This window comes from Vigna umbellata, chromosome 1, assembly GCF_029865625.1.
Source record: "Vigna umbellata cultivar VRB3 chromosome 1, Vumbellata_1.0, whole genome shotgun sequence".
Classification (NCBI taxonomy): domain Eukaryota; kingdom Viridiplantae; phylum Streptophyta; class Magnoliopsida; order Fabales; family Fabaceae; genus Vigna; species Vigna umbellata.
In genome coordinates, this window is record NC_142165.1 from 40,340,130 (window position 1) to 40,352,818 (window position 12,689).

Below are 12,689 nucleotides of genomic sequence, written 5' to 3' on the forward strand. Positions count from 1 at the left end.
TTAACGTTTTGGATTAGATTTGCAATTGTTGTAGATCTGGAAGAGACAATAGACAAGATAGGTTGAGTGACAAAGTTGTACAAGTATTTAGCAAAAAACACAACCAATGGAATGGAGAAGAGAGTTGAACTTTGATAACAGATGGGCCCATACACATTTAATATTTAGTACCACATCGGCATGAATTATCACAATGTCTCCTACATCTTCATTCTCACTGTCTTTTACATTCTTTAACCATTAATTACTCAAAGTGTAAAGTTTCTCTACTATAAAAACAGACATGGTATTTCTCATATTCAGACATTACTTGTATATTAATTTTAAGATTTAAATATTTTTAATTCATTTACATATTTGATTTTTTTTAGTATTTCATTTCAGCAAAGATATTGATTAACTTTAAATTCTTGATATTTTTTAATTTATTGTTTGCGAAGTAGAAGAGGCATGTCTTTATTTATTAAAGACACATATCCACACATTTATACCCATTTTTAAACTCATTACCATCATACCTAATCGGTTAATAGAATAAAATACAATCCTCACAATAAAGGCTAAATAATTACACATAAAAACTTAAATCCCACTGTATCCGAATACAAAACTATTCAAATATGTTTATTTTTAATAATTACTAATTAAATACGTTGAAGTTATATGTAATGTTAAAAATGTTTTTATTTTTTTACATTACAAAATTTAAAACTAGTGTGTATGTTAAAATATATATAACAATTCAATATTGGAATTTTGAAATCAACGTATAAGCAATCTAGGGAAAAACAGAATTATTTTAAATAAAAATGTATATTGGAAATCAGTCCGAAAGTAAAATAACACGTATAATTATTTATAAATTAAACAATTAATATATTATTTGATTAATTATCTTTCTGAAAAAGTAGAATTATCTTAGTTTAAAATACCAGTTAAAGTATTTTACAAACCAAACAACAGCAAAAACACATGTACCTATATATTCCTAAAAATGTTGATATTTTGATTACCCTTATTTCATTTATAATTACTAGAAAAAAATATTCTAATAATATAAAAATTGAAAATTTATTTCATTAATTTTAGTTTATATTATTATTTTGTTATAACTATTTATACGAAATAAAAATTGTAAAGATATCATCGTTCTATTTTAAAATTACTTTAACTAAACAAAAACTTCACCTAGTTAGTTATCTTTAAAAAATGTTATGGACAGATTTTTTTTGTTCATGGATGAAAAACTTGTTTTTGGCATAATTTTTTTTTTGTATTTTAATAACAAAAGTATATTTTTGTAAATAGTATTTTGATAAAAAAAAAATAGAATATTTTTGTTCACTTAGCAGAAGCCTGGTGAAAATAGTAAAGCCCAGTTGAAAATATTTTTGGTCCAATAAAAGTTTGAATGGATCAAAGATAGATAACATCTTATAAGCCATTTCTTCTTCAACCTCCGTAATTTCAACTTGCACCCTCATAAATTTTTATATTATATTTAAAATAAAAAATAAAAAATGCATTTTCAAATACAAAAGAAAATGATCAATTCTAATATAACTGTTAAAAACTTTTTATCAGGATAAATTAAGAAGATTGACCACTTCTAAATTATGAATTGTTCATAAAAAAGATTTTATATAACTTTTGACATAAAACCACAAGTTTCAATGTTTATAAAATTTTATTTTTTATATGTCACTCAAAACTTTGTTATTTATATTAAATATGGAATTTTCAACTCTTAGATTCTATCTATTAATACACAGAATTTTGAAGGTATAGACCATGGAGGTTGAGGAAGAAATTGCCCATCTTATAATACAAGGTCAGTTATAAAACTCTCCTTGAAGTGAAGGATGAATTTACAGCACCATAGGTCTACCTAAATCAGTGGGCACCATATATGAAATGATATTTTGGTCCAAAAGTTGATAGATTCATGCCCTGTTTTATCATTTTCCAACGTGATACCATACAAGTAAAGCGTGTATGATTGCATAAAGACTTTTATAATAAAGTTATATGCCAGTATTGTGAAAAAGAGAGATAAGTTGAATTAAAGACATATATATTTATAGAGTAAAATCTTTTTTACAAGTATAAATATTTTATGTTCATTTGACATTATTGTTATTTACTTTTTATTCTTTTTGTTATTGAAAGAATATAAAAGTTTATACTCTCTTAATCATTCTACTTTTGTAACCTGTGTCAAATGAACTGTAAAATGTTTTACGGTATCATTATTCATGTTTATATTCTTATATCTCACTGAATGATTTTTATTTTTATTTAACATGGGATAAAATTAAATTGAATTTTGACCTAAAGAAAAATAAAAGAAGAAAAAGAAGGAGAATGGGGAGCAAGGTGGAGAAAGTAGAAAAGGTTGTAGCAAAGGTCAAATTCAGTTATGTGTTAGGTGAATCAAACCTAATTAGTAGCCATCCATAGGCCATGTTTGTAAATGGTAGCCTCATCTAAACTCCAACTTGTTTGGCTGTAGTACCTTATTATATGCTAAAGATTAAATACAAGTGCATGGGCAACTTCTTCCCACGTTTATAACATGAGAAAATTTCTTCTGATCTGCTAAGGTCTTACATTCAAGTTCTCAAATTAGGCAGTGCCTGCTATATGGCTTTGAAAAGGGGCAGCGAGGCCTTACTTCTATAGGGAAGGTTGTCCCAAAGTTAACACTTTGTCTTTGAATACCAATCCCCAATGCTTCTTACAGATGTTCAAACCATCTCCACTTTTGTAAGACCTACAACCACAATTGGGTGTATAGGGTAACCAACAACTATTGCTATTTCGCCTTATGGAGGCCTAGGAATCTACCACTTGTATCAGAATTCAACTCATTATTTTATTTTATTAATGAGAATTGAATCAAGTGTCATACGCCAGATATACACTCCACATGTCACAACCCCACTTCTGTTCTAAAGTTTGGTTCATTCATTTCTCAAATGCCAGTCCCAATCAGAGCCAATTCACCAAACAACAAAATCAACTGCCTCATTTCTTTCAATAGCTCAATAAAATAAAGAAAACTTGCTTTCCAAGAAATCCTGCAGCCCCTTTTTCTACAAAGTGCATGCTCAGTTTTTAAATTCTGCATTCAACATACCACTATGATGAAAAAAAAAGCCAAAAATTATAACTTAACAAACACTAATAGTACAACGAAAAATTCGATCCTCTTTATAAGGATGTGCAAGGAGCAATAATAAGAGTAAAAATAAAATTCAAAGCACAAAGAAACATCAACAATTTTAACGTGAAAAATCTTTTAATGTAAGGATAAAGATAACGAGTTATTCAAACCAAATATAAATCCACTATGATCAATAATAGGGTACAAAAGAGTCTCTAATAAAACCCTAAATGGTGTTTTAAATCAGTTAAGTTAATTAAGTATAAATGTTTACAAATGAGAACAAAGAAGATGAAAATTCTTCAAAACAGAGCTGCTGATACGAAACTGTTTTCAAACGATAAAAATGAAGAACCATAAGTCTGGAACACACTGTCCAACAATTAATCTAATCCAATGGTAAACCAGTACCGTTACAAAAGTTCTTATAAGAACATTAAGAATTAGAAAGAGTGATTTGAAACTTTGACACTAAATATAATCTCTAGCTTACTCGAATGATGTGTAATCCATCTAGTTGAGTTCACCCATAGGAAAAGGCTTTTATCAGCAGCGTTAGTTGAGTAAGAATCTAGATGTAAAAGTTTAGGAAATAGGGTATTGCTTTCGAAAATGTCTGTTGAAATAATTGCAGAAAGAAGGGAGTAAATCTTCCAGCAGTAAAAGCAGGAAGATTAAGTTCCACTCTAGAAAAACATAACGTTGATATATGGGAAGAGTTTGAACCTAAACTATGTGCTCCTACAGAAAACTACCCTTTTCCCACTACAGTTAAAACTTTGATGAAAGATCTGAAAGATAGGCATCCCAATTAAAGGTTTCTTTTTTTGTCATTAAATTAAAAGTTCCAAAAGCTCCAAAGAATAGACCCTGCTTTTCTCACAAAGGCATTGACCCATATTACAGTGCTTGTCTCACAAAGCATGGGCCCATGTTATAATTGGACATTTCTCCTGTATGTGGGGCCAACCTGCAGAACCTCGAGCTGCCACGTGGGTTAGTTAGACTAATCCTACATTATAAATACCTGTCTCAGGCACATTATCCAGATACCACTTAAAACCTTTCAAAACCTCTCTTATAAATCACATGGCAGAATTCACTGCAGATTTGCAAAGCTTTAGACCCTCCTTTCCTTTCTTGGATATCGATAACATGGAAATTCAAAACTTGGTGCCCTTTGACAGCTTATTGGGCTCTACAGAACCTGAATTTCCAGGAAACTTGGAAGAGAATTTTCCGGGTCTTTTTCAATGCGTGGATCACAATGCAGTTCCAGCGTTAAATGAAGTTCATGAAGGTAAAAAGAGGGAAGCAACTGATATGGGTGATCCCAGTTCTGGTAACTCAACTCCTGATATTTCTGAGAGTGGAAGCAAGACAAAAAATGTAAACTTTCTTCGGCTTTGTTCGTTTTATTGTATTCTCATTCACCATTTTGTTTACTCATATGCAAGATAGATATTCGTGATTTATTTGTTGTCTTCAGATTTGTGGAAGAGGCAAGAGAGTGAAAAGGAATGCGGTAGAAGACAAGAAACCAAACCAAGTAGTTCATGTCAGAGCCAAAAGAGGTCAAGCTACAGATAGTCACAGTTTAGCAGAGAGGGTATATAGTTTTTAAAATAATTATTATAAAATTAACAAACTGTAAGAATTGACTATTACATCATGATATTAAAAAATATTCTGCTTTCTTTTCTTTGATTAAGATGTAAATATATTTTCAATTTATTGTTATTCAGGTTAGAAGAGGGAAAATCAATGAAAAACTTAGGTGCTTGCAGAACATTGTCCCAGGATGTTACAAGGTAAGGACATCTTTTTTACTATACCGAATTCGTATCCGTCTTGCTTAAATAGTTAACCTCTGATTTTGCAGACCATGGGTATGGCGATAATGTTGGACGAGATCATAAACTATGTGCAGTCCTTGCAGCATCAAGTAGAGGTAATTGATTGAAATAAAAAGTAGCATTGGATCAGTTATCTATAGAAGAAGAAAACTTGAAACATAATATTAACGTTAAAAAAGTAAATTTTAAGTATAACTCAGTCTCACAAAATCGATAAAAATGAACAGGTTTAGACTCGCTTGTATGTAATAAATTTGCTTTATATATGGTACTAACGATTAATATCTATGTTTGTTTTACATGAAGTTCCTCTCAATGAAGCTGAGTGCAGCAAGTAGCTATTACGACTTCAATTCAGAGTCAGATGCTTTAGAAACAATGCAGGTGCCTACTGCTAAATATTTCTTGATCAGCCTTATACGCATGTTTTAGTGTTGTTCGTTCTGTGTGGTTAGCAAACATTTGGTGGTTCTTGTGGTTAAGGATAACATTATTAAGAGTAGCCTTTCCACTTTATGAGATTCTGTACATCTCCACTATTGTCCCGACTCTATAAAATATTGTATGGACTAAATGAAATGAAATTTTGTCACATTTTGCAAATATAAGACTAAAGTAATATATTATAATATTATAGGAAGCAACGTGAAGGGTTGAATGAATAGTTGATTGTGAAAAGTAGAAGAATACTAAATTTTGTTTATTTATTGTGGCAGAGAAGAAAGGCATCCGAGGCGAAAGAGATAGGGAAGTATGTGAGAGAAGGAAGTGATGAAGGAGTTTCTTGCTTTGAAGCAACATGGCCATGGTACCTGTAACTTGGGTTTTCGATGTTTTAACTCAAACCACACATCACATATCAATTCAAGAACATGCCTCTTCTTCTTACTTAGTTTCTACAGTTTTAAAGGATCACTTTGTATAAGCACAAGTAGACATTATTCTCGTTTGTACAATCCCATCAAACAAATGAAAATATGAAATGCCAGTTTTAAATAAACCTACGTTGCATTTATTTTCCAGTTGCTGTGCTACAGATACACGTTTCAGTATTATGTACAAGTTTAGTGTGGTAATTAATGTTGACATGCATTAGATTTTGTGGACGTGAAAAATCACAATTGAAATATCATGGATTTGGAAAATGATTATTTGAAAAATAGAAAAAGATGACGCTCCAAAAAAGAAAAAACAATTTTAACTTAGAAACTTCTTTTATTCACCATTCTTGCGATTGATTTAATCATTAATTATAGTTTTTTTTTTGTAATAGTTTAAAATTGTCATTACGACAATGATTTTATACGTAACCATGTTATATAACGAATCTAACTAACAACAAAATAAAGAGAAAAAGAAAATAGGGTCACACAAACGGTTCATGCACACAACAAATGATTATGTACATAATGAATTCGCAAATCAAATAAAAAATAGGAAGAACAAGATACGAAGATTGAACCAAATAGAAAGTGAAGTCAGTTATTATATTTTCTGCATTATTGTTGGCGGTTTGATGATTATTTGTCTTTCTGAGTTTACTTTATTGTTGGTGAGTATTAAATTTGAAGATCGGGTGGCATATATTTTGTAGTTGAGATTGAAAAATCTAGCATAAACCCTACATTATTTTTGCCATGATCTTGTTAGAAATCTTGGGAAATACTTAACATAGAAATCTGTTCACGTGATTGCGTTTGTTCTACTGAGTTCCACACATGGAGGCAGAGTCATTGGTGGGGTCATGGACCAACTCGGAGGTCCATGTCTTGTGGGACCCACGCCAGCAACCACAATCTTCTCAACCTACTTTTCGCAAATGATAACTCGTTATCCATTTTGACGGTGTAATTAATCTCTCTCGTTCTTACATAAACATCATCTCTCACTTTCAACAAATTACTTCTAATTTTACTTTCTCACAATTGTATACTATCTCCTCGCTCCACTCTTCACACCCTCATTGATATTTCATTATATTTTAAAATCTATTATAAAACACATTCTAGTTATTGATTGAGAATTGTGTTAAAAATATAAGTGTAAGTCCAAGTTACATTGAGAAAATAGAACATTATATAAGGTTGAAGATTCATTAATCCATTGTATTTAAGATTTTGGATAAAAGAGTGTTATAATCCCTTATATGATTGGACTCAAATATTATTCGTGTTTGTATCTCTTCAGTAAATTTCCTCCTCGATAAAGGCAACAATATTATATTATATTCAATTATTCATAGTGGTAATCGGTTCAGACGAGTACAATGATTCCTGTATCAAAAGTCTTCCTGACGAAAGCTTCTAAGTAAACATCATTGCCTTAAAGTTTTAAGTAAAAAGTGGTGTCAATTTCTTAAGTGATTTGACTCAGATCTTATTAATGTTTGTATTTCACCAATAAACTTTCTCCTTGATAAATCCAATAAATTGATCACCGAAGAAAAAGAAGTGTGTGTGGGAGTGGAAGCAAATTTAAGATACAAGGCAACTACAAGCAAAATCCAAGTGTAGAAGGGAGCCATGGGGACGCACTTAAACTAATAAAGTGGAAGAATCTTGGGAAAATGAGGAAGTTAATGATTGAGAGGGGAAATATTCATAAGATTACAACATATTTGTTGTCGTTGTTTAATGGAAAGTGAAAGGGGTTGGATGCAATGCATCCATGAAACTAGGAGAAGAGGACAGTTTGAATGGGGCATGGCATGATGAAAAGAGGATGGGCAACGTGGGCTTGTAAGTTGTCGAAAATGATCAGACTCGAACCTTTTAAACCCACTTTAGCTCTTCTTCACAACAACCCATTTTATTTTAATTTGACCACTTTTGACTCAGGTCTTCCTTTGTCAAGTAGCATACATGAATAAGGAGGAAGAAAGAGCTTAAGGGTCCCAAAGTTAAGTTGATAGAGGGCATATCATACCTTCCAAATATTGATTTAGATTTTGAGACATATTTAGGGGGCAGTGGTTGAAGGGAAGGTAATAATTATCTGGGCCAAGTTCAAGGACTATCAAGCTTTTCAAAGAAAGAATTCAGACACTGTCACCCCATTTTGTCAATATCTTCTCAAAAGCAACATCTTAACTTCCCACCACTATTATGTTTAATGTTTTTCAAATTCATTCAACTGTTTCTCTATCACAACCATAGCACCCTTATTTTTTTTTAAAAAAAAAAAGACTCAATGATTTTTTATTTTTTTAAAGATTCAGTGTGGTTATTTTATTAAATTCACTTTGTTACGTGTCAAAATTAGAATTATATTCTACTTTAAAGATGTGATGTGTTAAAATTAAAAAATAAAAATAAACTTAACGAAAAATATTACATTAAATCATTTTACAAAAATAGAGAGAACATAAAATCAATATAATTACCAAAATAATCAAATATCTAAATATAAACACTAAGATATTAAATAAACCTAAATTCTAAAAGTCAAAATTAGTTTTTGGATTGCACTACAAGATTAAATGTGTCTCGTTACACTTCTACCTCCTCTTTAAGCTTTTCACATTTCTCAACAAATGATGTGCATTGAGGGATAATGTAGATCTTTTAAATTTTATGGGATGTAGATGGAAGTTATGGGAATGTAAGAAGAAACACTATTTTAATGTTTGCTCTAACCGGAATCATAGACCTCGTGAGACCGTGTCCACTTTGACAACATTAATTTTCATATATAAAAATTTAGACAAGAAAGTTCGATTTTTTTTGTTTTTTTCTTACAAGATGCAAACTACTATTTTATGATTATATATGGTTTGTTTAAAGTATTTTTTATTTTCACTTTTAAAGTAATATTACTTTTGTGTTCTAGTTTGGTTTTAGGTTAGAATTTTTGTTTCGTTTAAGAAAAGAGAAAAATTTACAAGTTGTTTTTATAATTCGATAATTTTTATTTCAAATGTTACAATACTTTATATGAAATATAGTACCGAAACATTCAAATTATAAAGCATTGAAACTATTCACTAACATAATTTTCTTCCTATTCTCGTAATTTTAAAACTTCTTTCCTTCTTTAATATTGTAATAAGGTGTTTCGTAGTTTTTTAAAACATTTGGGCCAAGTATGATAGTTTTTTGGGAGTTGCTCCCTCCACCCCCACACATCTCTTCCTCCACCTCCCCAATTTTCTAAAATGCCAATTATATCCTTCTAAAATGACAATTATATCCTCAAAAGTTAAAATTTTTTAATTTTTATTATTTTAATATTTTAATTTATTTAAAACTTCTGATTTACTTCTCTGCACCTCTTCCTCTCTTCCATTTCCGTTCACCTTTCTCTCTTCTGTAAAGCTTCTTCTCCATTTCTCCATTTCCGTTTATCATTTTCTCTTCAAGCCTCATCAACCTTTCACTTCTATTTCTCCATTTCTTTCTTCTTCATTTTCCGAATGAGCATTTGCGGGCCGTTGGTGATTGGTGCGGTGGAGGCCGTTCATATATAATATTTAAAATTATAAATTTAAATATAAATTACTGTAAATAAAATAAACAAATAAAATAAAAACGAAACGAAAAAGCAACGCTGCCTCTGGACGGATGACATCCTTCAACGGATGTCAACATCCGTTTAAGGCGAAACGGATGTCGACATCCGTTTAAGGCGAAACGGATGTCGACATCCGTTTTGTGATGTCACACTGTTTTATGAAGAAGAAAAAACGTTGGAAAAAACCAAGCAACAAGTTGAAAATAAACAGAAGTACTTGTAATAATTTGACCTATTATCATTGTTCTTTGTGGGAACAATAGATTTTAAAGTACAGTTCGGATTTGACAACAAACAACCATGTAGTCCACTGTTTGGTTTCAGTTGCAAAACAGACAACTGCCACAGATATTAAATAAAGAATCTTTGACTCAACCTGTTTTTTGGGAAACTTGAATTCAGAGTATATCTGTTTAATTTCAACAAGATCACACACGTGAAATCATCAACATTATAATCATCATTATTATATATACATCACAGCAAAAGAATTTGTAATATTTGTCAACAGTATTTTGCCACACAACACATGATTTATCCATTATTTCATTTCAATGCTTTTGTTGATTATGTCATCTCATTATCCTCTTTTGCCTTTTCTTTTCCCATCCAATCACCACCATGCATATGCATTCCCCCTTTTCATAAATCTCTCCAATTTCACTGTCTCTTTATATTTAGTGTGGTATAGATTAAAAAACGGATGTCGACATCCGTTTCGCCTTAAACGGATGTTGACATCCGTTGAAGGATGTCATCCATATAGAGACAACGTTGCTTTTTTGTTTCGTTTTTATTTTATGGCTCATCCAAATATTATAGGCTTGGATATTAAAAGGATTATTGGAAGTATGGGAAGAGTTTAGGGTTTAGGATTATAGGAAGGATTATGACTACGTACGTGGAGAGGAACCACGACAAGGACACTACACCATAAACGCAATGCACCACCTACTGTACCGAGAACAAGAGGAAGATTGCTTGATAATTCTTTTCACGATCACCAAGCTTTGCAGAAAAATATTTTACTCATACAAGGAACTACGTAGGTTATCAGTGAAATATGTTATAAATAAATAAAATTAAAAAACAATAATTTTAAAAATAAAATTTTACTGAGGGGCAAAATAGTAAAGGAAAGGTGAAGGAAGGGGCAAAAAAGTAAAGGGGAGGTGGAGGAAGAGATGTGTGGGGGTGGAGGGAGCAACTCCCTAGTTTTTTATAGACAAGTCCATTTCAAACATTTGGGCCAAGGCCCGAGTAAAGTAATTAGCTGAATTTCTACTATCATTAACTCTTGTCTATTGAAGATGTAGAAGTTTATTGTGTTACAAATTCAATAACATCTTGAGTCATAATTTCAACATTTACACACTCAAATATCATACATTATATGCATTTCATATGCACACAGCTTACTTAAGCAAGTTTTTGGATTAACTAAATATAGAATAATTGAACCTTGCTTTTAATTTATTTTAGTTTACACAATTTGAATTAAATTCTTCTATATCTAAGTATACTCATTATTTTTTAAAATAAAAAATATATAAAATGTTTAATTATTTTTTTAAAATATTTTATAGTTTTTTAAGAATTAGTATTTTTAATTTTTAATTTTTAATACATTTTAATATTATATTTTTAAATAAACTACGTAGTACTTAATATAATTTAAATTATGATTAGATTTTCATATGAATCGTATTTATAAGAAAATGTTTAGTTAAAATCTTATTACATAAATTAGTTTTAAATCATTAAATATAAAATGACATGTACAATTATACATTTATTTTAAGAAAATTATATTCAAATTACTTCGTAATAATTAAATATAAATATAAAATAGTATATATTGTTATACATATTGATTACAATCTATTTAGAAATATAGATAGAAACTGTGTATAATAATTGTTTTTAATATACCACCCACAATTAAAGAGTTAATCTCAAATTTAATCGGGAAAAATATTTATAGCAATTAATCAAAATTGGTGTTTACTATTTTTATTTTAATTTTTTTTTATCCATTTTTAATAACAAAATTATGATTTTTTTTTGGTGAATTTTCAAATTGAAAATTTGCTCATCAAACGTACACATTGGTTTTAATTTATTAAAATAATTATTCTAAATACTAGTTTTGATTTATTGAAAAATATATTTATTTTGTAATTGAAGTTCAATATTAGTTAAAGACACCAAAAAGAGATAAAACATTAATTATAAAAATATAGGAAGATGAAATATGAAAAATAAATAAAAAATTTATTTAGGTACACATATGAAACAAGGTGAAATAATGGAAAGTTTATTTATTCTTACAGATGTTGAGAAATAATAAATATTGAAAGTAATAGAAAATTTATTTATTATAAAGTACAGAGATGGATGAAACCAGGGTTTAGTGGTTCTCTTGAAAAGAATTTGCATCAGCTTGTTGACTCCGACCTTGTTTTTCTTTTCATGAAATAAACTCTTCAAGAGCTGTAAAAGTAAAAATATTACATAAATAAAGAAACTAATATACAACAGCTAATAGGTTCATGCATGATTTTAAGACTATTAAATCATACTTAAATATGTTTTCTTTTTTTATATATAGAATCTTTTCTTTTAATTAATTGTGCATGATTAGTATTTTTTTGTATGATGTAATGTGAATCTTAAAATTTAATGACATCTTATTTATTATCTTATTATGTTTTCAAGTATTAGAATTAATTTTGTTTTAATTTAAAGAAAGTAATTTATGTTAATTTTTATTTTATTTTATTTTAACAAATGATGAATCATGGTGATAAAAATTTTAGTAATAGAGAAATGATTTATATGGAAAAAGATTAAATGTGGAAAGTAATAGAAAATTTATTTATTGTTAAGTACGGATTTGGAGGAAGATGAAATTTGAAGAAGCAATAGAAAATCTATTTTTCAATTCTAGATATGGAGGAATATGAAATATGGAAATAAAAATCTATTTTTCAATTCTAGATATGGAGGAAGATGAAATGAAAAAATAATAAAAAAGAATATTTTTTTAATTCTAAAAATGATGAAGTTGAAATATAGAAAAATAAAATAAAAAAACTATCTGCTTTTAATTCTAGAAACGGAGGAAGTAATAAAAAAAATTATCTATATTTTAATTT

At 29.3% G+C, this 12,689-nt stretch overlaps 1 protein-coding gene across 1 annotated transcript; it reads left to right on the plus strand.

Moving 5' to 3' along the window:
• The first annotated feature begins 4,236 nt into the window (after nt 1–4,236).
• Nucleotides 4,237–6,022, plus strand: LOC124843903 (transcription factor BEE 3-like). Its single transcript, XM_047320738.2, has 6 exons — nt 4,237–4,555; nt 4,656–4,775; nt 4,912–4,977; nt 5,049–5,117; nt 5,329–5,406; nt 5,739–6,022. Exons 1-6 carry the CDS (start codon nt 4,256–4,258, stop codon nt 5,838–5,840), a joined length of 735 nt encoding a protein of 244 aa, XP_047176694.2. The 5' UTR covers nt 4,237–4,255; the 3' UTR covers nt 5,841–6,022.
• The last annotated feature ends 6,667 nt before the right edge of the window (nt 6,023–12,689 follow it).

Coding starts and splice junctions, on each gene's coding strand:
- LOC124843903 (XM_047320738.2), top strand. CDS start 4,256: ATGGCAGAATTCACTGCAGATTTGCAAAGCTTTAGACCCTCCTTTCCT. Junction 4,776..4,911: donor GTCACAGTTTAGCAGAGAGG/GTATATAGTTTT, acceptor ATTGTTATTCAG/GTTAGAAGAGGGAAAATCAA. Junction 4,978..5,048: donor TTGTCCCAGGATGTTACAAG/GTAAGGACATCT, acceptor CTGATTTTGCAG/ACCATGGGTATGGCGATAAT.